We start from the raw sequence: 25,363 nt of genomic DNA, 5'->3' as shown, positions 1-25,363 counted from the left end.
ATCAAATGGCCGTTTTCAGCAGTGCCAGCCCTTATCCTTGGGGGCAACATGCTGGTTTCATTGCCACATAGCGTAACAAGTACGTCAAACTAACTGAGCTACGTCCCACAGTCCACTGTGAAGGCGGGCGGGTGACTGCTGCTTTGCTGTGCCACTATTCTGACTTTCAGCTGAACTGCACTAACCAACGTGTTGGAAGAAGATGTACCATGTACCGTACGAGAGGAGCTTATGAGGAAAGAGCCCAGTGGAAAACGCTGAAGGACAATAATTCACAAGTCACCAAGTCCAAGTTTCTTTCAGAGTAAAGATGAGAACAACAATGATGGAGTCCCACATCAAATCGGCCCTTGGGCTGGGAATTTGGCTCAGCAGTTAAAGGCGTTCGTTCATGCAAAGCCGGCCATCCTGTGTTTAACTTCCCCAGTATCCAAGCAAAGCCAGATGCACAAAGTAGTGCACGCATCTGGAGTTGTTTGCAATGGCAATAGGCCATGGCATACTCACTTTTTTTTCTCTCTCTCCTTAGAAATGAAAAGTAACAAAAATATTGGAAAGACGGAATTCCCACGTTCAGTGACCTTCATTTTGGTTGGGAAAAATGAAAGAATCACGGTAATGATAAAACAGACAAATCTGAGTAACTGGAGAAGAATTCAATTCTTCTAGCTGGGGCCAGATGAGTCTTCATTGGTTCAGTGGATAAGTGCTTTTCTTTTCCAGTGTTCCAGGCAGAGAGGCAGCTATAGTCAGAGACAAGAAGTGGGGAGGGCCCAGTGCCCCCAAGAGAACAAACGACCAACTGACAGCACCAGAAAGTCACTCTCACCTCAGGGTGTATCAGACTAAAACAGAGACAGGGTCTCACGCCCAAGATGTCTCACCTAGGGGGTCAGTGTGGGGCCCAAGAATTTGTATTTCTTTTCAAAAAATATTGATCTATTTACTTATTTATGAGAGGGAGGCAGAGAGATAGAGAGAATATGAATGGGTGGGCCAGGGACTCTAGCCTCTAAGAAATGAACTCCAGATTCATGTGCCACCTTGTGCATCTGGCTTTAAATGGGTACTGGGCAATTAGACCTGGGTCCTTGGGCTTTACGGGCAAGCGCCTTAACTGCTGAGCCATCTCTCCAGCATAAAATTTGCCTTTCTAACCAGCTCCAAGAAGATGCTGCCTGGCTGCTTCAGCAAGTGAAGGGGTGTGTGGCAGCCCAGGGTCACTATAGGTTCATGTAGATATTTCCATTCAATCCTGGACTTTACTAATTCAATTTAAAGAGGCAATCCTATTAAGCTTTGGGTTGTAGTCCCAATTATCTAGGATTTTCCTCTTAGTAAATGTCTTCAACTCAATTTGCCAGGAAACAGGACAGGACACTAATATTTTTAGAGACTTCCTATTTACCAAATGCTTTCCAGAATTACCCTACTGAATTTCCAGGTAGTTTCCATCAGAAGAATTACCACCATCTCCATTTCACATATAAACAAATTGGAATCCAGAACTTCAACTGTCTTGGCCGAAGCAAATGTGTGAGTGGGATCCATGAAATGCTAGAACCATCTCATCCCCTTGCCCAGTGTCAAGAACTCAGTGCAGAGGTCTGACCCCTGGAGGCTCTGAGCTAGAATATTATTTCCGTGCAAAATCAGATCCAATGTTATTTGAACAAAGCAGACCATATTAACATGATGTCGGGGCCTAGGGAGGCTTCCAAAACAATGACTCCAAGATACTCATGGGCCACAAGCATGCTCTATTTCAAAGGAATACCTTCATGTTTTCAGTTCAGATAGCAAGCCAGCCAGCAGTGAACGTGGTGCAGAAATCTGAGATGGTCAGCAAAACCACTGCTTCGCCTTATTTGGATAAATAACAATCTGAAAGACAACCAGTTTGGAGTTGTGCATGCCCTAAGGCTGGGCTTGGCAGCATCTCTGCTTCAGCCTTGTCCTGCCCTGCCCTGTCCTGCCCTGCCCTGCCCTGTCCTGTCCCAGCAGCTGGGGGAGTTTAACCGGCCATCACCGAACCTTTTTTCCTCTGCGAGGCCCTCATCCTGACAGGCACCTTTCCTCAGAGGCTCCAGCAGCTTGCTTGTATCCTAGGCCTGAGAACATCCCTCCGCTCGGGTGAAGTCTGCAACCACGTTGCTCACGGGACACCGAGCAGGTAGCTACCCAGGCTCGCGCTGCACGCAGGGGAGGCCTGCCCACGCGATGAAAGCCCAACGCGCGGCGAGGAGGAGGCACCGTGTAGCTGCTCCCCTCTGCCACGCGGTGTCCCTCAAAGAATTCTTTGAAGTATGGCTCATGAAGGAATGGCTTTGTGACTGGTGGAGTGCTTTTCATAATGCATGACCAAGAGCTTTAAACTCACTTCAAAGAGAAACAATGACCAGGTTGAACCAAAGAGCCATGTCCCCTTCGCCACTGCACACTCCAATACTCAGCCCCTCCCCCTTTGCCCTGTATATTTTTAACTTATTCGGACAGCAAAATATTGACTCTACCATCATCATGTCTCATCTGGTACACTGAAGTATATAAATCCAAAACAATGTGTTTTTCTAAGGTCTTAGAAAACCGGACTTTACCAGTCAGTACTCTCCATCGTGGTAGCCAAGGACAGCTGCAGAGTGGGGTGGGACGCACTGGATTGGGACTCACAGATTTGGTTTCCCCTAAGAGCCTCCATGATGACCTCTCGAACGTCACCATGTTCCTGACACTGATCTTCTCTGAGTCAGATTCTGCTGCTAGCTTAGCCTAGAAATGCCTTCTGCACACACCTGAGGGGGCCACACATATCCGGTGGGCTAGATAATGACTATAGTATGTGCTGTGCAGAAATGCAAGGACAACTTGTGTTGCTATTAATGTAACCAACAAACATTATTAGTGGGTGCTTTCAGTGAGTTGTGAGGCAAGAAAAAAAGTGAAGTTGATAATATCCACTGAAATGTATTTATGAGATGATAAAGGGAATGATGCATCCTCTTCTTGAAACACAGTGGCACATGATAGAATGGACATTGTAACAGCAGCCACTGTAAGATTACTTTGCTGTATTATATGCCAAAGACATCATGCTTAGGGGAAAAGTCCCAATTATATGCCATGGAGTCACATTTCAAAAGATGCTCCAAATTAACTGATGGTTCTGAATCTAGACCACATTGTGTCAGGCTCCCTATTCATTTCAAACTGGTACAAATCAGCTCAAAATTAAACAATTTTTAATGATTAGTAAAGATGACTAATTACCCACATTTCTGTTTTGGATCCTTCGCTTTCTTTTCCTATCTTCTAGCCATCTTTGGTCATGATAGAAGCATTGATGCTATGGCTTGGATGCGATGCTTCTCCCCAAAGACTCATGTGTTAAAGGCATGGCTCCCCAGTTGGTGGATGCAGTCACTGAGAAAAGACTAGATTATGAGGACTCTGCCTTCATCAGTGGAGTAATCCATTGATGGATTTAACATCTAATGGCATTGGTGGAGGCATGGAAGCTCAGAGATGCAGCCAGCTGGACGGAGTAGCTATGGGTTGTGGGGCATTGAGGGCTACGTGTCGTCTTGAACCCCTTCTTGTTGCTTCTTGGCTCTTTTCTACTATGTATCATAACAGTCTGTCTTACCACAGGTCCAGGAACAACGGAGCCAGCTGGCCATGGACTATAACTCCTAAATCTATGAGCCAAAAGAATTCCTTCCTTTCTTAAGTGGGTTTTCTCAGGCATCTGTCATACCAGTGGAATTAATGTATACATCATTACTTCTGTCTAAAATAAAAGTTTTTAAAATTTTATTTATTTGCAAGTAGAGAGAGAGAGAGAAAGAGAGAGAGAGAGAGAATGGGCAGGGGCCAGGCCACTGCAAACACACTCCAGATTCAAATGCCACAGCTATGCATCTGGCTTTACATGTATGATGGGGAATCAAGCCCAGGTTGTTAGGCTCTGCAGGTAAGTGCCTTAACTGCTGAGCCATCTCTCCAGCCCTCAGAATAAAAGTTTTCCTTGGTAAGGAGAAGCCTGAATTGATGAACTCATATAAGTTTTGGTATGTTCTCAGAATTTCAATAATTAAGATTCACTCAGGTATGTCTCACAATTATATTAAAAACAGGCATCTACGTTCTTTAGAATAGTTCTTGACAGAAACACATAATGTTGCTCAAAATTAATTCTTGAAGATGATCAAAGAACACTGTACATGTATGACGCACATTTAAACACAGAAACAGATGTGCTCTGGGGCTAGTGGAACAGGACTGTGACCACCAGGTTGAGGCAGGAGGATTATAAGTTCAAGGCTTCCCTAAGGTTCAAAGTGAGTTCAAGGGCAGCCCAGACAAGTTAGTAAGGCCTTTTCTCCAGGTAAAAAGTGGAAAGTGGGTTAGGGATATTACTCAGTGGTAAAGCATTTGCTTACCAGCTGGGAGGACTAGAACCCAACCCCAGAACCACCAAAGGAACATTATAGGCCAGGCATGGTGGCACTCGCCTTTAACCCCAGCACTCAGGAGACACAGTTAGGAGAAACACTGTGAGTTCCAGGCCAGCCAGAGACGATATAGGGAATTCTAGGTCAGCCTGGGCTAAAGCAAAACCCTACCTTGAATAAGCATATTGATTTTTTGAGCTGAAGAAATGACTTAGCAGTTAAGGCATTTGCCTGCAAGACCAAAGGATCCAAGTTTGAGTCCCCAGGACCCACGTAAGGCAGATGGTGCATGCATCTGCAGTTTGTTTGAAGTGGTTGGAGGTCCTGGCATGCCCATTCTCTCTCTCTTTCTCTCCCAAATAAATAAATAAAAATTTAAACAACAAAAAAATATGTATGTATGTATATATACATATACACACATATATATCCATATTCATACGGAAAAATTTTATATTTTGAACATGAATTATGTATATCTTTCAATGAAAATTTTGAGTCAATGTTCCACACTGGACTTATTTTTTATGTCCTAGTCATGAGAAGATACAGATTAGGAGTTTACTAGCATTTCACAAAATTTCTTCAGATCATTGTTACGAATAATAAAGATACAGAAGCATCTTAAAGCAACATCTTTCAGTCTTAAAATGGTTAGATGAACATAATTATAGCCTCAGATTGCCAAATGTGCGGCAATTCTCATCTTCCCGCGAAGAGGGACGTTTTCTCAGATCACAAGCTAAATGCTCCTTGGTCTAAATATGCACAATAAAATTTGCATTTGATTTCAGAAGCAGTAAGATCTCACTCACCCCTGTAGATATCTGGTTAGTAAATTATGTTGCAGTGGGTCAGATTTTTCTTGTGTTGCAGTTACACAGCTGTTAGGAAGTATATTTTTTTAGATTCACTTTTAAAGGCAAGCAAAAACGCTATTTTGTGGATATGCATCCAGAATGATCCTTATAGCTACTATATAGCATTAGCTACTTACAGAATGTCATGTCCTTCCTTTTCGGGAGTCAGCACAAGGCAGTAGAGGTGACGTGTTGCGAACACCATACATTCATGTTTGAGTACAAAACAGTTTCGGGCCAATGCTATTCCTGAATGTCTCCATTCTCATATTTATGAGTTCTACTGGTTGAGTTTTTTGTCTTCCTATGCTATTAGGGGCAAATCAAAAGTAATGATTCATGGGGGAGATGGCTCAGGCTAAAGGTGCCTGCTTGCAAAACCTATTGGCTCAAGGTTCAATTCCCCAGTACTCACATCAAGCCAGATGCACAATGTGACACATGCATCTTGGGTTGGTCTGCTCGGACAAGAGGCTCTGGTGAACCCAGATTCTCTCTCTCTTTCTCTCAAATTAATTAATTAACTAAAAGTGACAGGCTCAAAAGGTGAAAATAGCAAGTCATGGCTTCTGATGAAAAGAGAAAAAGGAGTCTGGAGAGCTGGCTTAGCAGTTAAGGCACTTGCCTGTGAAGCTTAAGGACCCGTGTTTGACTCTCCAGATCCCATGTAAGCCAGACGCACGGGTAACTCTAGCGCTCCAGGTTGCACATGCGCACAAGATGGTGCATGTGTCTGCAGTTTGATTGCAGCAGCTGGAGGCAATGGTGCTCCAATTCTCTCTCTCTCTCTCTCATAAAACAAAAATACAAAGAAAGAGAGAAAAAGGAACAAGATGCAGTGCACATGCTATGTGGATCTATCAAGAGAGCAAAATATACAGCTGTATTTAAGACACGGAGGGAGGGAGTGCTACCCAAACAGGTCACGCAGTGGCGACACAGTGATAGTCACACCTTTACTTAGGAAGCCTCACGTACATAAACCTGTATAAAAGCACGACTTTAAAAAATATGTTTTTATTTATTTGCAGGGAGGAGAGGGAGTGCGAAAGAATGGCTATGCCAGGACCTCTTGCCACTGCAAAAGAACGTGAGATGCATGTGGCACTTTGTGCACCTGACTTTACATGGGTTTTGAGGAATTGAACCTGCACCAGGCTTTGCAAGTAGACGCCTTTAACTGCTGAGCCATCTCCCTAGCCATAAACATGACTTTTTGAATGGGTCCTCTTGTGTCAAATGATATGATGCTGAGGTCTTGAGAACTCTTCAAGGAGGATTAGCCAGGACTCATTTTCTGATGTCTACTCTGCAGTGGACTTTTCTCCCGTCCTTCCACACAGTCCTAGCTTGGGCTCTGTTAGGAAGTCTCAGCTCCCACACTTCATGCAGCCATAGTCATGATGGCGACTTTGTTCTTACCACATATGCTGGGCCATTACTTGTTTAAAATATTTTTTTATGTATAAATATAGTTTATTTAGCATAATCTTTAGAAAAATAAGTTCACATCATTTCAGGAAACAAATAAAACACTTAATTGTTCAGGCATAACCCCGCCTGAACAGCACAGCTCAGAGAGGTTTGCTGAACCCCCCACAGCAGCAGCATTAAAGTACAACCTATATACTTTCAATCTCTTTGGTTGGGTCACTAAGCACAGAAACATTCTGGGACATGCTCTGGGTGCCATCACCTAACAGTGCAGTACAGAGTCGGTTCCCCACCCCATGGTGTACATTCTGGATAGAGTTTCTTTGTGTGTAAGGCACAGTAAAACCATATCGAGTATACAACTGGTTGCCTCTAAATATACAGTACATGCAACAAAAGAACAAACTTTTTTGAGAATCCTGAAAGTCAAGAGGAAGAAGGAGGGAGGGAGAAAGAGACAGAGAGAGAGAGAATGAGAATGGGCACACCAGGGCCTCTAGCTGCTGCATCTGGGTAACGTGGGTCCTGGGAAACTGAACCTGGGTTCTTTGTCTTTACAGGCAAGAGCCTTAACCACTAAGCCATCTTTGCAGCCCCTATTACTTATTTAATACTTTTTTTCAAAGGAAGTTTTAAATTGACTTGGAAGAAGAGCTTGGCTGTTCCCAAAACAATAATATTTACTTACTATCTCTTAGGTTCCTTGTCCTGTAAGTCTTCCTTAAAAAAAAAAAAAATCAAAGAAGGCACTATGATGCAATTAATAAAATTTAAGTCAAGTGTGGTGGTGCCCAATCATTATATGAGTGCCAAGGGCTAACCTGGGTTACATTGTGAGATACCAACCCCTCAAATAACAATAACAATAAATTTGAAAGCCTCCTTTGCTATGTGCCACTTAAAAGTCACTGGTTCCAAGTGACAACTTTGCTACCGGCTGAGCAGTGGTCCATCACAACCACCGCGGTGAGGAAGCAGACTCGGGGAGATTTGTGACACCACACAACTCTGTCAAGCCAGTACACTTGGTTTTATTCAAAGTTTCCCATAATTTGAAGCAGCTGCTGTTTTTCAGTTGACTTGATGACCCATCCTCCTTCCAAAAAAAATACTGGATCATCTAAATCTAGTTAGTCCAAAATATAGCTATTTTTGGTGCAGGCCCATGCATATCCAATTAATGAGTCCTAGCTCTATGATGCCATCTCTGGTTCTTTTTCAGTCAGATGATCAAGAGGGAGATCTGGGCTGTTTTCTGGAGGGTAAATGAAACCAGGCTTTACTCCGAGACAGCCATGGATGGTAGAGAGAAGTCAGATACACAGTCTTCGTAAACCCATCAAGAAAACAAGCTAGAGAGCTGGGTCATGCCACCATTTAGCATTCTGAAGGCTGAGACAGGAAGATTAAGTAGGAAAAGCCCCTGGTGAGACCTGCAGGGACGAAAACAAAAGCAAGGGGAAAACCATGGGCGCTGAGTGTGGGAAGGGGCCGGTGCCCTCCTCAGTCTATGTCTGAGCTACCCTGCCCTGCTTCCTCATGAGCCCCCACAGTATTTCTCACTCCTGCAAATCACAGGCAAGCAAAGAAACTGTCATCCCATGAGACAAGCGTGGCGGTGAGGCGCGTTACTAACAGGTGATGTTTACCTTCCAAACATTATTTTTTAAAGATTAACACAAAATTCCCTGTAACTCGATTTTATATAAACTAGCATGCTCACTGGAGACCTTCTGGGACAAGTCTGACTAGCCAGCCTGCCCTGGGGCAGGGTCTTGAACCCAGTGAGCCTGGCTGATGTGGGAGGGAACTATTTGGGATGCTGAAGACCACCCCAAAGGAGACCTGCAAAGAACATGGAAGAGTGACACCCTTGCCAGGGAACAGCCTGTCAGTAACAGGAATACAACTGCAAAATACAAGGGTACATGCGCCCAGTCAAAGACTGTGGTTGGATAACAGCACAGAGGGGTTCGTTGAACCCCCCATAGCAGCAGCATCTTGGGGCTGGTCAAGGTCTCTGCAGCACCCAGAGAGGAGGAAAGAGGATCCAAGCGATGTTCATATGGGTTTGGTTATTTGGCCAGTCTTGCGTTTAAAATAAAATTAGCATATATTACTCTCACTTCTGGCTAGAGAAGCTTCTCTTTTCAGATGGCGATGACCACTGGGATGACCCAAAAGGCAACATAGTGCTGAGAGAACGAATAGAGGAGTGTCCAGCACTGAAACATCTCTATCACACCCTCCAAGGCTCAAGGTCCATTGCGGAAGAGGTGGTGGAAAGAATGTAAGAAAGAGCCAAAGGAAGAGTAGGACTCCTTACAATGCAATGTCCAGACAGAAACTGGTCTCGATATCCATGACCTCACAGTGCCTAACAATACCTACACAAGACCCTCATAATAGGAGAAAAAGAAGATGACATCAAATTAAAAGAGAGACTAATGGGGAAAGGGTGGGGTAAGATGGAGAGCAGAGCTCTGAAGGGGGAAGTGGGGAGGGGAGGGAAATACCATGGTTTATTGTCTGTAAGTATAAAAGTTGTCAATGAAAAGATAAATAAAAAGAGAAAAAAATAGAATATATTAATGGGAGAAAATACTGGGTGTCACTCAGACACTTTCAGAATATGCCGGGAGCAGGTGGTGGGCAGGGTGGTGCTGAGGTGAGGCTCTCGTCCTGAGCCTGGCCCTGCCTGCAGCCCCAAGGCGGGACTTTCCCCTCTCGATTCTGTCATCCACACCTCCTCCCAGCACTTCCTCCTTCAGGAGCACCGGGCGGGTACCTGGAGCCAGTCTCTACCCTCGCGTTCTTACTTCCGCCTCAAGCTCACAAATCTACTCCTTACGCTGTCTCACAAACACATTTTTTATGAGCCCCACAGCTTAGGTAGAGAAGGACAGTAAAACCAGCAGTGCATGCAAGGTGATCTCTGCTGGCACCACACTGTCTGGTGGTGTTAACTGTTTGCATGTCCCTTTGACTTGTCACCAGGTCTCGGGGTTAACACAAAGACCAGCCTATGCAGTTGGAGGGTCTGGATGCTAACAATCTATAAATAAATAGACCAAAAAGAAAAAGCAAACACAAAACGATCCATTTAATATCAAGTAAATATGACTTTATTATTGTTGTTGTTATTATTAATAGCAGGAGTAGTATTGATTATTCCCAAGATGAGTTATTTGCAATGACTTTAGTCCAAAAGCTCTCAGATGCTGGTGAGGCTATGCAGTATAGAGACTGTACTGTTGGGGAGACAGCCTGGATAGATATCCCTTTAGGGTTGGTCTTGTTCCTCACTTTTCTAATCTTAAAAATGGGCACAACAGTACCTGTGCCACGGAGTTATCGTGGGGACTAAGTGACAGGATATGTTTCAGGAAGTTTGTATTAGGCTAACAATGTCTCAGATGTGGTTAACTCTTGAACTGGGGCTGAAACGCCCAATTCCACTATCTACATGACCCTCTGGAAGGACGCTGACAGATTTTAAAAAGCATTGGCTTTATGAAATTACTTTAAAAGAAGTAAGTGCAGAAGATGGGGGACACAGCAAGACAGAACATGACTTCTGTCAAAACATTTTCATACCGTCATTACTCTCGACATAACAGACTTGTATTTGTTATTCTAAAACTAGGATTTTTCAGTGTCCTTTTGTAAGGCTTAATTTTATACTTTTTTTTTTTTACCTCAAAATCAAAATAGAAGAACTATTCTCATTTAACAATTTCAGGTGAATTACACACACACACACACACATACAGAACCTAGTACTTTCTGAGTCATATACTGTTTTCCCTCCCCAATGGCATCATGCCTTCAAATCTCTACATTCATCTCCACAAGATTTAACTGAACAAAAGTCGAGATCACCATGAAAATACTGAAACAGAAACTAGATCACAGATTCGTAGGTGGGACACAACTCTGTGGGATTAAAGCAGATCTTTAAAAACTGACGCCAATAACAAAGAGATCTCTTCTCAAGCAGTCTGCAAGAAGCTCACATAGATCAGTCCAGTTTCAATTCCTTACTGAATCAAATACAGAAGACTAATCTAGTGGATGTAAATATGCCAAAGGATGATGACAGAAGAATCTCTGCAGACTGTTTTGTTATAAAGACATAGCTCTTACCTTTCATCTTTCACGGTCCTCTTTTCTAGACGAAACTTTCTAGATTTGCAGAGACCTCAAAACCACCCATCTCTTGGATGATTCTAACTCCGCCTGTCTTCATGGGGACTAAATGCCAGGCTTGCTTTTCTTACCAAAGGAAGCTTTTAGTGAAAACATGTGGTTTAAAGGAGCAGAATCCAGCCTTGTTACAACTATTTCACGGACATTCAGAGGCTTTGCTTCCACTCTAGGAAAGTTAAGTCTGAGTAGGAAGGCATTTTTCCTGTTCGAGAAATCAGCATCACGACAGCCAATGCTGAGCCAACAAGAGCGTTTCTTGCTTGTGTGCTGTCTGGCAGAGACTGCAGCCAGATCAGGGAAACACGTGATATTTATAAATACAATATGGCTCATGTTGTCATAACCTCTCAACGACAAAAAAAAAGTGTAAGGAAAAGCGTGCAGCCACACCACAGGAAAGATGAGAATTCCTTACTGTACCTTACAGTTGCAAACTATGCATCTGATGTGCATATATTACCTTCTTGCTTCTGAAAAACATATGACTTTATCGCTGGAAACAGCAAAGGAAGAAGGGAAAACCAGCCAGGTGGATGCCACTGCATTTGAATATGTTTGCTGAACCATTGCAGGATGAGTAATTACTCATCAGGTGTGACAGGGTCATGTTAAAGACATGATGTACAAGGGACATCCCTCAAGCACATCATTCAGGAGCCAGATCTGCAGTGTTAACTGAAGCAAATAGAGTTAAGGGAAGGCTTTTCTTCTCCTGGCACCACTGAGAAAAATTACAGACATCCTTATTGTCATTGATCGTGGGCTATTATGACCTCCTGGATGGTCAGGTCTGTGAGGGTGGCTGTCACGTCTGTCTTGCTTATCCTGACAGCTCCAGGATCTTGCAGGAGACTAGACTGGCAGAGAGAGCTGGCTCACAAAGGCTGGGCAAAGGCATCTGTGACACACTACAATATCGTAGTGAGGCTAACTGTGGTATAGCCAGAGCACTTACTTTGAATTTGGAGATATTTAAAGCATTAAACTACCTACTGAGTCTTAAAACTAAGCTTTGTCCCAGCACAATAAACACAGCAAAACCTTGCATCTTGTTTAGATCTCTTTACAAGAGATTTAGCTGACTTGTACCACAGCTAAGTGTAACTCCTGAAATTTATTTCTCCATGCCGGGGTAGGGGGGGAGGCAAATAAATAGGCATTACTGACAAGAACTTACTCTCATTTGACCAAGCTAGATTCCCCTCCTCCTGACTGTGATTCTCATCTTAAACTTCAAGGATCTTAACTGCTATCAAGTGACATGGATGGAATGGAGAATGTTGTCAGAACAAGTAGCTACTCTTATTTTTCATTTGAGTCAGCAACCCATACCAGGGAATGGGATATAAACCTCAGCCACATTTGCAAATGGTTATATTGATTTTACTGCATAAAGCATTAACAGAAAGTTTGATAGAGACTGACGAGGGAGAGGGGCCATCTTCCTTTCCTGTATTCAGTGAGAATCCACGCAGGACAGGACACTGAGCCGTAGGAAGACGGAGGTGAATGAACCAGGGACTTGGACTAACTGTAACGCAGGTAGAGGGAGGCAAGGGAGAGTTCCAAGCAGGGACAGTGTAAGGAAAAGGAGGGAAGCAAGTTCTGCTGCACACAGAGGCTTCTGAGGTAGGTCTTTGGAAGAGGATGACACATGGACACGTGGAGATGACCAATGGACACCTATGGTGAAGTCAGAAATGGGAGAGGACAGTGGTGACTATGGGAACGGTAGAGGAGCCAGTTCTGGAGTTCTGCCAGGCTCAGGATCCAGCTCCCTTGCTCTCTGTGGTTCTGACTAACCTCATTCAACCCCAGCATCTCTTCTGGATCAGTGGGGCATGCATTCCTCGCCTAATGTGTTGTGAAAAATCAACAGTCAGCATGAGAAAGCATCTCATGAATGTGAGTTTCTACTACCCCTGGTTCAGCAGGAGTGGCGAGGGCACCATGGCTACAACACAGAAGACCTCAAACAAATGAGAAAATTAACGGGGGAGTGTTTTCTGTGCTCTCCATCTTTACGAGATTCTTTTCTCTTTCATTCTTATGGTATTACTTCATTTCTCCCAAATTCCAAATCCTTCTCAACCAGAATACTGACCCATGAAAAGAAGAGGTCTGAGTCAAGCAACCACTGCAGCTACAGTAATGAGTCCTCCATCCCTTCCCTTCCATCTCCTTCTGTCCCCTCTCAGCACCTCTTTTTAGTACAATCAGCAGAAAACAGGGTCAAAGCAAATATAAGTGGCTTACAAACAAAACTAATGCTAATACAGGAGATTTTTATGTGGTTTAACATCTTACTAGGAACAATATTTTAAAACTTACATGAAAATAATAAAGAAGGGAAGCAGGGGGGCCCCAATACAAAGAAACAGAAAGAAGTGGGCTCAACTCCAATCCTGTATTGACATTTACCAGCTCTCTGAACTTAGGAAAGATTTTTTTCAGCCTCAGTATCATCATCCAAAAGAATGGAGTCAGAATAGCTACCCTGCTGGGTTGTTAACTCACTTAAATAAACCATAATGGACTTGAACATATTACCTACTCCAGAGATACCAAAGGCCTAAGATCTTACATTAAAAACAATGAGATAGAATAATGCTTTTTATATCTTGACTGGTACTGCAAAAAAGTAATACAACTCACATGAATTATTATAATTCAGTAAAATGAAAAAAATAAAATCAAAGTGGAATATACAATAAGATGAAGAAAGCAAGGAAATTTTAGAGGGTCCAGGAACAGAGCCAACACACAAAATACACCCTACAAACGCCTGTGCTCTTACTGTGGGTGGGCCACAAATTTGATTCTGAGCTTTTGAGCAGCGACACAAAGAGGGAAAATGATCACTTACAAGCCTCAAAGTGTCCAGATGATAAAAATAAACCAGGAGAAGCACAGCTATTTCTGAGAATGAGACCAGAAGTATTTTTACAGTGGGTCCTTATTAATCACAGAAGATGAGCAACATGGCCCCGTGTCACTGTCACAGGGAATGTGTCCTGGTGAGGGACATTTGCCACTGTCAGGAAGCCAGTGCACTTTCAGGGCCACACAAAGATGAACATACCATGTCAATGCCTTTGGAGAACTGAGTCTTGTGGATGAGATAAACGTGACCTAATGGACTTAGAGCAGAGGAGGAGTGTGCATGGCCCCTCAGAAAAGGAAGTTTACTGCTGGAGAGATGGCTGGGTTGTTAAGGCACTTGCCTGTGAAGCCTAAGGACCCATTTTCAACACTCTAGATTCCATGTAAGCCAGACACACAAGCCGATGCAAGCAAGGTTGCATATGGTATGCATAGGCCAAGCATCTGGAGTGTGGTTGCATTGGCTGGAGGCCCTGGCATGCCAATTCTCTCTCTCTGTAATAGAAAGAAAGAAAAGAAAGAAAGAAAGAAAGAAAGAAAGAAAGAAAGAAAGAAAGAAAGAAAGAGGGAGGGAGGGAGGGAGGGAGGGAGGGAGGGAGGAAGGGAGGAAAGAAAAAGAAAAGTAGCTGAAGAGATGGCTTAGCAGTTAAGGTATTTGCCTGTAAAGCCAAAAGACCCAGGATCGATTCCCCAGGACCCAAGTAAGCCAGATTCACAAGGAGGCACATGCGTCTGGAGTTCATTTGCAGTGGCTGGAGGCACTGATGGGTCCATTCTCTCCCTCTCTCTCTCTCTCTCTCTCTCTCTTTCTGCCTCTTTCTGTCTTCCTCTCAAATAAATAAATAAAAATAAAGTGAAAATTTTTTTTAAAAAGGCAGACTAATTTGCACAGAGCATTTTGTGAAGTTTCATGGAGTAAGCAGTCTTATTTAGGTGCCAAGAGCAAGCTTTATTTTTAATTTTTTAATTTTAAGTTTAAATTTTTACTTTGGATGCTTTAAAACAGAAAAAAACAGTAAAAGGAACCTCCATCATCCTTGTACATTTAAAAAAATATTTTATCTTTATTTATTTACTTGACAGAGAAAGGGGGGTGGAGAACAGGTGTGCCAGGGCCTCCGGCCACTGCAAACGAACTCCAGACACATGTGCCCCCTTGTGCATCTGGCTAATGTGAGTCCTGGGGAATCAAACCCGGGTCTTTGGCTTTGTAGACAAACGCCTTAACTGCTAAGCCCCTCCCTCTAGCCCTACCTTCATTTTTAACATTGTATCTTTCTCTCTGTGTTGTTTTTTTTGTTTTTTTTTTTTTGGTCTATTTCCACTTTTTTGCCCCTTGGTTGCTGAAGTATTTTAAAACAAGTTCCATTCATCATGCCATTTCATATGTAAATGCCTTAGTATGTCTCATCTAAAAAGAAACCAGCAAACTGAGCATGGTGGTGTACATCTTTAATCCTAGCACTTGGGAGGCTGAGGTAGGAGGGTCACTGTGAATTTGAGGCCAACTTGAAACTACCTAGTGAATTCCAGGTTAGTCTGGGCTAAGGCGACACCCTACCTCATTCATATATATATATATCTCCACCAACAAAATTGCAGTTGTCCCTTAATACCTTCCAATGCCCAACACATGTTGAGATTTTCCAAAAATCTTTAAAGAAGTCTTTGGTGGTTGGTTTGCTCTTCTTAGAGTCTTACCACTGATGTGTACGTGGGCTTTAGTCACATTAGTGGAGCACAGGCTTAAAATACTTAACACTCCGTCTCATACTTTTTCTTAACGCATGTTGTATTTTTGGTGTGCAAGTGTGTGCGTGCATGCATGCGTGTGTAGGCTATGGGACAAGCTTAGATGCCATCCTCAGGAATGCCACTCACTGCCTTTGAGACAGGACCTCTCACTGGCCTGGATGGAGCTTAATGATTAGACGAGGATGGTTAGCCACTGAAGCCCTCCCTCTCCCGGGGATCTTCTTACCTCTGCCTCCCATCACTGGACTTACAGCCACGGGCCACCATTGCTAGAATATCTGTGTGGGCTCTGGGGATCAAACTCCAGTCCTCACGCTTGTGAAGCAAGCACTTCACTGACTGCACTACCTGTCCTGCTCCCTTCACCTACTTATTTATTTTGGTTTTCAAGGTAGGATCTCACTTTAGTCCAGGCAGACCTGGAATTCACTACGGAGTCTCCGTGTGGCCTTGGACGCATGGCCATCCTCCTACCTCTGCCTCCTGAGTGCTGGGATTAAAGGCTTCTCATCTTTTTTTTTTTTTTTTTTTTTTTTAATGCTAGTAGTTCACTGAAGGAATAAGACAACAGTCTTAATATGTTAGATGAGCAGAGCTTGGCTAGGTACTACCTTAGTCCATTTTGTGCTGCTATAACAAAATATGAGTTTTTCTGGCTCATGAGTCCGGCAGCCAGAAAGTCCAAACAGCGTGGTGCCAGTGACCAGAGATGTCAAGGCTGCGTCACAGCATGGCAGACATAGAAATGGCCACGAGGCCAAGCGTGTGGCTGGTTTCACTTTATATGAGCTCACTATTGCAGCAACTAAGCTCATGCTAGAAAAACTGCATTAATCCTTTTTGGGGTAGAACCCCATTACCCGACTTGCACTAGTCCCACTTTAAAAAGCCCACGTCTCGCTACCTCACGTTGGGACACACGAGCCTCTTATATCTCATTTATTCATTCACTTACATTCCATAGCAGGTGGATCTGTGGTGAGGCAGATAGCATTTTAGATTTGTGGAAGATGGGAAACTGATGAGAGGACTGAGAACTGGGAGGAAGCTCGGTGGAGAGCTGACAAGTGCTGTAGCCAAAGCTACCCGCCCTCAAATAGGGCTCACCCCCCCTCACTTGGTGGCCTTGGAACAATTTCTTAACATAAACAACTATGCATTAGCTATATAGGTGGGAATTTATACCAATATCTGACTCGAAATTTTGTCTTGAGGATTAAATGAAATGACATACACAAGCACCTAACAAATGTGCATGAGTTAGCTCTTATAAAATTACTAGTGTAGGGCTGGAGATGGCTTGGCGGTTAAGCGCTTGCCTGTGAAGCCTAAGGACCCCGGTTCGAGGCTCGATTGCCCAGGACCCACGTTAGCCAGATGCACAAGGGGGCGCACGTGTCTGGAGTTCGTTTGCAGTGGCTGGAGGCCCTGGCACACCCAATCTCTCTCCCTCCCTCCCTCCCTCCCTCCCTCTCTCTCTCTCTCTCTCTCTCTCTCTCTCTCTCTCTCTCTCTCTGTCTATCATTCTCAAATAAATAAAAACAAACAAACAACAACAACAACAAAATACTAGTGCAGGCTAGAGAGATGGCTCAGAGGTTTTATTTGTGTGCTTAGGCATGAAGAGCTCCTGGCCTGAGACTGTCAAATCTGACTCCTCAGAATCCACAAAAAATCCTGAGAATTGTGATGCATGTCTGTAACCCCAATCTGTGGTGTTGGGGCGGGGGGCACAGAGACAGGTGAATTGGAGAGACACTCTCCAATGGCAGCTCAAAGTTGAAGAAGAGACCTCACCTCAAGGATAGAGGGATCGAGAAGGTCACCTGTAGAGAACCCTGGGAGAAAAGCACTTGAAGTTCTCCTCTGGCCCCCGCCTGCATGTGTACCTGCTCACACACATGCATGTACTGCAAACCACACCACACCACCACACGCATTCCAGTTCAGGACATGGTAGAAGGGTACTGAAAGCATAAAGAGAAAAATCAGTAACACCTCCATGTTTTCAATCTCTGTTTCCCAAAACACAAACACACACACACTCCCTCCCTCAATCTCTCTCTCTTATTTTTTTAGAGAGAGAATTGGCACCTCAGGGCCTCAGCCACTGTAATAGAACTCCAGACATTTGCATCACTTAGTGGGCATGTGAAACCTTGTGCTTGCCTCAACTTTGTGCATCTGGCTTACATGGGATCTGGAGAATGGAACATGGGTCCTTAGGCTTTGCAGGCACATGTTTTGCTAAGCCATCTCTCCAGTCCCCGCCCCACACTTTTTTGTTGCTGTTGTTTTTTTGAGGTAGAGGCTTACTCTAGCCCAGGCTGACCTGGAATTCACTATGTAGTCTCAGGGTTGCCTTGAACTTACAGTGATCCTCCTATTTCTGCCTCCTGAGTGTTGGGATTAAAGGCATATACCTCCATGCCTGGGCCCCCCCCCCCCCACTTTTATAAACTAGAGAATCAAGGTATTTTTTTTCCTTCAGTAGGATATACTAGAAATATTGGAAGAGTGTCAATAGAAAGATAACAGCTTAGAAATTGTATACCTAGGTATTTGATTCTAAAAATGGAAAAAACAGGGGGTATAATTTCAACATTGATTCACACTGGTATAGTATTTAAGTAGTAGATAAACCAGTGGAAAAGTAAAAACCACAAAATTTCAATGGAAAAAAAAAAAAGCTAAAGCATAGCTCAAAAGTGGGAGAGCCTCTCTGAACACTCTGAAGCTATCTGGGAGGGAGGGAGGATGGCCCAGTGGATACAGGAAACTGAGGCGTGTTTGTATGTTTGCTAGGAATGTAGCCAGGGCATGTAATGGAAGCCACTGGTTTCTAAGGAGACCATTCCTCAGTTTAAACACAAAGTTCAAGCAGAAGATGACAGAGAGGCAGCAATGGATTTGGGTATTAGGAGGTAACTTAAGATGCAGAGCCAGTGTCCTAAATGCAAATCTAGCAGTTGTCTGCATATGTGTAAAAAATTAAAGACATATTAGTGAAATTAATAGCAGCCAAGAAAGAGGACATTTCACAATGAAGGCAATGTTTGGATACAGTATTAATGCACACAATATATAGAAGCCCCCTGGTTTAGTGACCAGAAAGTCACTCTCCTTTGAAAGCCAAGAAGAGGAATGGTGGGCCTTAAAAGTCAACATAATCCCACCTTATGAGTACATATACCAAAGGGCTGGTGAGGCTGGTTCAACAGAAACTGAATTGGTGGGGCTGGAGAGATGGCTTAGTGGTTAAGGTGCTTGCCTATAAAGCCTATGGGCCCAGGTTCAATTCCCCAGTATTTATGTTAAGCCAGATGCACAAGGTGGTGCATGCATCTGCAGTTTTATTGCAGTGACTAGAGGCTGTGATGCACCCATCCTCTCTGTCTATCGGAATCTTACTCTCTTTTTCAAAAAAAAAAATAAATATTTTTATGTCGCGACCACCTCGACCAGCAAGAATGACGCGACCTGAGAGCTCTTCTTTAAGCAGTTTATTCAGGAACCTTGAACAATCTTCTGACCCCGGGGAGAGCCGACCCACAAGCTAAGTAGTCCTGCGCTAGCCAACCCTAGTGAGCCACGTGGCCCATGCAGATAGGTCCACGATTAAGGAAGCAGAATTAGTTAAGCAGCCTCAGCCAAATAAGGACTTGTTTATCCCAGAGAGCGCTCGCTATCGGGCTAGTGGAAGGCGGAAACCGACGCCATCTTTAGGGCGCGGCACATCGCAGCTCTCCACATTTTTATTTATTCATTTATTTGACAGAGAAAGAAAGAAAGAAAGAAAGAAAGAAAGAAAGAAAGAAAGAAAGAAAGAAAGAAAGAAAGAAAGAAAGAAAGAGAATGGGTGCATCAGGACCTCCAGCCACTGCAAACGAACTGTAGATGCATGCGCCCCCTTGTGCATCTGACTAATGTGAGGTCCTGGGGAATTGAACTGGGGTCATTTGGCTTTGCAGGCAAACGCCTTAACTGCTAAGCCATCCCTCCAGCCCCCAAAATTAAAAAAAATTTGAAAAAAGAAACCAAATTATTAAACCTACTGCTTGTTATAAGGAAATAAAAAGCCATGTGATTAGATTAGATTAGATTTTAGATTTGACTGTGGTGATTTGTGCCCGCATGTAATGGATCAACAGGTGTGCTTGGTTCTACTAAGAAGCAAAGTCTCATTTGATAGAGGGACCTCAAAAATGCTCAACTAGATAATAGGAGAAAAGTTAGACACATGCTTTTCCCACCAGGCATAAATTCCATGCACATTCAGAGGCCCACAGCCTGAGAATGAAGACTGCAGTCTAACATGCTTCCTGGGGAACACTATTCCATCATAAAACTGCTCAGGGAAAACTGCCTGTAAATTTTAGATACACAGTCTTACATTTCTTCTCCCTCAAAGGCAAGATATTAAAGTCATTGCTTAAGGAAAGTCTGAGGCCACTACAGAATCCTGGCATCGCTGGTACTGCTCCTTGGCTTGTTCCAACTGATGTCTTTTTCATATGCATGTTTATTGGTAATGCGTGGGCAGCCTAGAGGTCTGGCACAGGCTGCCTCTGGAGGCTGGTGAGTTGAAGTCTACTGACATCAGGAGCAGGGCGGCAATGACTGATGCATATGAGCGGTTACAGTGGAATTCCTCCATGGCTACCGTCACACTGGAACACATGGGAGGAAGCAGCTTGTCTTAGCCCATCACGCAGCTTGGTTTAGTCTACCACCATGGATTCTGCTCTGTTCCTCGTTTCCACAACAGGGGTTTTGCAGCTGGGCAACAGGCAGGGCTCAGCCAAACTTCCTGCCCTTTCATGGAAAGGAGAAACAATTCCGATTTCCAGAGCCAAAAGGTGATGCGAGAAGAATTCCATGTCTTTAGGTTTATGAAATCTGGGAAAATGGCCCAGGTTTACAAACTTCAGCCACAATCGCACCTACTTATAGTGAAATAGCTTTCTGTTGCCCCTAGTTAAGGGCAACGGCTAATTTTCACATGCGTTGTCTAAAGTAGGTTGGGGGTAGCTCAGAAAGCAATTGCTTGAGTTTCATTTACCCAACAGTAGAAGCACTTTGCTGAAATCCATAGCAAAGCTGCATGTTAATAGCCTCATGCATCTGGTTAATATTTGATGTTCTTGGACCTCGTGGCGGGTCTCATGTAGGCACCACATCTGCTTAAGAGTTAAAACAGGTGTCCTCCCAGCCACAGACAAGAGCCTCAGAGGCAATTACAGGGCGCCTGTCTGGTAATGGCTCCCCACAACAGAAACCCTGAGCTCGGCAGAACTGTACCTGGAAGCTTAGCCATGCCAAGGCAGAAAAGACTTATAAATATTACCCAGAAGGAGTATAGAAGAACGAAGGGCCAAGGGTGGCACACTATCTACCCGGGCTTCATGCGCGGCACGGCTCGCTGTCCTCATGGGGCTCTGCTTTCCACTTAACCTGTAACTGGCTAAAAGCAAACCTCAAAATTCTACATTTTCTGAAATAGCAACACAGCCTTCAGTTCTAATCATACATCATTTTAGACATTAAAATGTAGTGGAGGCGAGACAGCCCAGTCATAAAGCACTTGCCTTGCAAGCATGAGAAGCTGAGGGCCACCTCTTGCACCCATCTTAGAATGCTGGGCATGGTGGCATACACTTATAATTCTAGCACCAGGGAGGCCGAGAAAGACGGATCCCTGGTGCTTTCAGCCCACACAGTCTAGACCAGTTGGTAAATTCCAAGCCAATGAGAAATCCTGTCTCAAAAAAAAAAAAAAAAATGTGGGTAGTTGCTGAGGAATGACACCCAAGGTTATCCTCTGGCCTTCGTACACACACAAGCAGCTGAGGCACAAGAGGCCTTTTCCTTCAAACACAAAGGCTTCGATCCCATCCAGACATGATTCACATTCCCACCCAGAATCACACTGAAATTCCTCCAACAGACTGGTTGGACCTCCTGACCTTTTTCATAGTTTTAAACTCACATTCCCATTTGGAAGGCAGAGCTGTGATTCCTCCATAGATTCTGCATCCTAATCTCCTGGGCCTGTGACTACACTGGTTGCATGGGTAAGAAACACTGAGATTGCTTCACTCTTGACCTTAAAATATGGATATTTTTTTTTTCTGGAATATTGGATGGGTAGGGCCAATGCAACCACAAATGTTTTTAACAATGGGCAATAGAAGATTGGAGATAGGGCCGGGTGGATGCCATTAATGGTAATCGAAGATGGAGAGAGGGAATAGCAAATCAATGTGGTTGACCTCCAAAAAATAGGGAAAAATACCAAAAAATGATTCTTTCCAGAAAAAAATGTAGCCCTACTGCTTATACCCTTTTCACACCAGTGAGGCTCAGGCCGGTCTATAGTCTCACAAACTTTATCAATTTGTGTTGTTCTAAGCCACTGAGTTTACCATAGTTTATAGCAGCAAGAGGAAACTATTTGAAAACAGAGAGTGCCTCACTCCTGGAACAGGACTGCAAGTCTACAAGAAATGTCTGGGTTTCACTGACAGTAAAAGCTGAAAAGCAATTTTTTAAATATTCCACCCCTTAATTTTATTTCAGATGATTGTGTCATTAGTGCTAGAAACAAACTCTTTCTATGGACTGCATTAATGTGATCTTAAAAGTCTGTTCTGGATTTTTGTAGTTTCTTGTTCTTTTATTTTAAAATATCTTCATATACTATGAGTGTTTGTATAATCTCCTCAGATGGCCTAGATCTAGAAAATTTTAGCTCCCAAATCATACAGTTGTTTGTACTCTGCCCTCAACAAAGTTCAGACAAGACTTGATAATATTAATACAGGGCAGTGGCAAACGTACCTGCATTGAAAGTTGAGTGATTGGATGAAAACACTACGACTCAGAATAACTATTATTCAAGAGCATAAGGATGGGATGATGGCTCAGTAGGTAAAGTGTTTACCATGCAAAGCATAAAGGTCTGGGTTCGGAGCCCCTGAATCCAGATAAAAATGCTGGATGTGGTGGTATGCACTTATGAGCCCAGTGCTAGGGAGGCAGAGGCAGGGACTCAATCCTTGGGTCTCACTGGCTGGCTAGACTAGAGACTAGTGAGCTCCAGGTTCAAAAGGAGACCCTGCCTCAACGAATAAGGTAGAGAGTGACTGAGGAAGAACCCCATATCAACCTGTGGCCTCCACATGCATGGCATGCACAGGTACATGTGCACCCTCACACACACATGTGTATCCGCACACATACAAACATGCATACCCACATGCGCACGCACACACACACATGCACACACAAGACCATGAATTTTCTATGTAATGTATGTACATGTTTGTGTGTTAGTTTTGTGTTTTTATGCCAAAACATTGCCAAGGTTACTTTCATGTGAGGATTTTCAGAATTTCTTTTCAGTAAGGGTATATCTAAGCTTCATGCTTGGAGCTGGTAGTACAGCCCAGTGGTAAAGCACTGACATTGCATTTGAAAGACCCAAGTACCACCAAAATAAATGGGGATAAACAAAAATTTTAAAATAAGCTCCCTGATTAGAGATGGATTAAGATTTAGCCAGTCCCATTCTAATCCCTTTGCCCCGAATGACCAGGAAATCTGTTGCTCTGTGAATGAACAAATAGTGAGTCACCAGACAAGATGACAAGCGGGAACCAGCAAAACCAGGCCATGCGGTGTGAGAAGAAGGAGGGATCAAAAGGGCGGAAACAGGAAGGAGCCGAGCAGTGGGGCTTACCCGCATGTCTCCATTCACCACCTTTGGCACGTGGTTAAACGCGAGTGAAGGATCCTTGTTGTACACTTTGAGGAGGGATCTGTCTTGGATACTCCTGCAATCAAAAGCATCCATCACTACGGCAGACGAGAAACCTGACGCTGCCCTTGCCCCTGCCCGTCCTTAAGAAGGACGTGAAAGACGCAGACAGACACGATGGCAGTCGTCTATAATAAACCAGACAAAAAGTTCTTTCACCGTAAAATGGGCAAACCTAAATAAAGAAAGGAAGAAGAAAACTGACTCCAGCCTCCCTTTCCTTGTCTCGTCCTCAGGAAAGTCCTATTCTGTCTGCAAAGCTCTCCACCCATAAATACCAGCTGACGAAAAGTTCTTTCAAGCTTCCCCATGTGGACAACTAGTGTGTTCAAAAGCAATAAAATTCCAATATTTACAAAACGTTCAAAGAGATTTGGTTAATATTTAAATATTTAATTGTTTACTTTGCCCAAACACCTGGTTTGTTTCTTATCTAATAAGTGTTTACATAAAGATGGGCTTTTTTTTTTTTTGGTTTTCAAACATCATCAGCAAGAGAAATAAAGTATATATGCAGCGTAGAAAAAAAAGAGTATTGTTGAGATCACAACTACCAGCTTCCACAGTACCTGTTTTTTCTTCCACAGTGACCTTCTTTTAAAATTATTTTTCTATACACAAATTGAATTATAGGACACACAAAAAAGCTGCAATAAATTCGTCTCTGATTTTCATCCCAACTCTTAGAGCCAGACAGAAGTCCTACATCTTGCTCAGAGCCTACCTTCAAATTAAGAAGGAGCAGGCGTGAGAAGCGCTTCTCCTTCCATAGGCAGCTGTGGAAGGGCCCTTAAGGCTGCACTGGCCCAGCTACGCTGTGTCCCCTCCAGCGCTGGCTGAGCAAGCTGGGGAAATGTGGGCCAGCACACGAATTCCTCCTTCCAGGTGTAGACGCATGCTTAGAGGGCTGATCACAATCGCAGGGATTATTGGGTTCTGTTTTTGTCTTAACTGAAATACAGGATTCTTGGACTAGTCTTGTTTCTTTCCTTTAAATATCTGCCAGTCATTGCTTTGAAGCAGTGACTAGTCCAAGCTTGCAAGGTTGCTTCACATTTCAAATAGCTCATTAGAAGTCAGCTGGAGGGGAGCAGGCTGCTCTTGTTATTGAAAGGGGCCAGGTTAATAAGAAGGGGAGAGTAGGAGGCCAGGATATGGGGATTCACAAAAAGGAAGTCAGTCCTTGGCTACCAAGGGGAGGAACTGGAAACCTCGCTTAAGCCATGGCTTCCTGAGATTGCAAATGTATTGAAAATACATGAGCTTGGCTTATGATTAATCTGGAAACATGTTCTTCTGAGATGAAACAACAGCAAAAGGCCAGACTCCATTGACTGTGGATACATCCACCACACAGTACTCTGACCTGAACTCACTGCAGCATTTCCCCAAGGAGAGTATGGGGAGCTTAGCACCATGAAATAGCAAAATAGCTAGCAAGTGGTCTCTGGCTTCCAAACATGAAGAGGTATGAAAGGAAGTTTAGTCTCTGTTTAGAAGACTAAATCCATTCATTGTCTTTAGTTTAAAGTTACATGATATTCTTTTGTTTCTGTCATATGATATGAAATTTTCTCTCACCATTAAATTAAATATAGTTGTAACATCTTATGTGCGAAAGCAAACCTACCAAATGGTTCTATGGAGATGTGTACATGATCATTTAGCATACATATTTTGCGCGCCAAGCAAAAACATTTTATCTACTTGACTGCCTTATGTCCATTTTTTTCATACTTAAAAACCGAAATCTAAAATTCTGGACAAATTTATAGATCAATGATTTCTCCATATAATCATTTTAAGTGAGATAGGAAAACCAGGTTACCAGTCCCAAAAGACTAAGGACCAGTGATAATATCATTATTGTAAATATGAACATTGAACGGCATCGAGAATTGATGGGTTTTGTTTTGTGCGTGCATGTTGCTGAGGGTCAAACCCAGGGCCTG

The 25,363-nt window shown here is 43.5% G+C and overlaps 1 protein-coding gene across 11 annotated transcripts in view; it reads right to left on the bottom strand.

Annotated features, from left to right (window-relative positions):
* Positions 1-25,363, bottom strand: part of Kiaa1217 (KIAA1217 ortholog) — an 815,686-nt gene that overhangs the window by 75,495 nt on the left and 714,828 nt on the right. For 10 of the 11 annotated variants that reach the window (XM_045151349.1, XM_004659754.2, XM_045151347.1 and 7 more), the window contains one exon: positions 23,334-23,427. In XM_045151349.1, coding sequence (XP_045007284.1) covers positions 23,334-23,427 — 94 coding nt within the window. Of the gene's footprint in view, positions 1-10,891; positions 11,213-23,333; positions 23,428-25,363 lie in introns of those variants that run through there. The other variant, XM_045151353.1, reaches the window with a different exon arrangement.

The sequence above is a fragment of the Jaculus jaculus genome, chromosome 5, assembly GCF_020740685.1.
Source record: "Jaculus jaculus isolate mJacJac1 chromosome 5, mJacJac1.mat.Y.cur, whole genome shotgun sequence".
In the NCBI taxonomy this organism is placed as follows: Eukaryota; Metazoa; Chordata; class Mammalia; order Rodentia; family Dipodidae; genus Jaculus; species Jaculus jaculus.
This window is presented reverse-complemented; position numbering and strand designations above follow the sequence as displayed.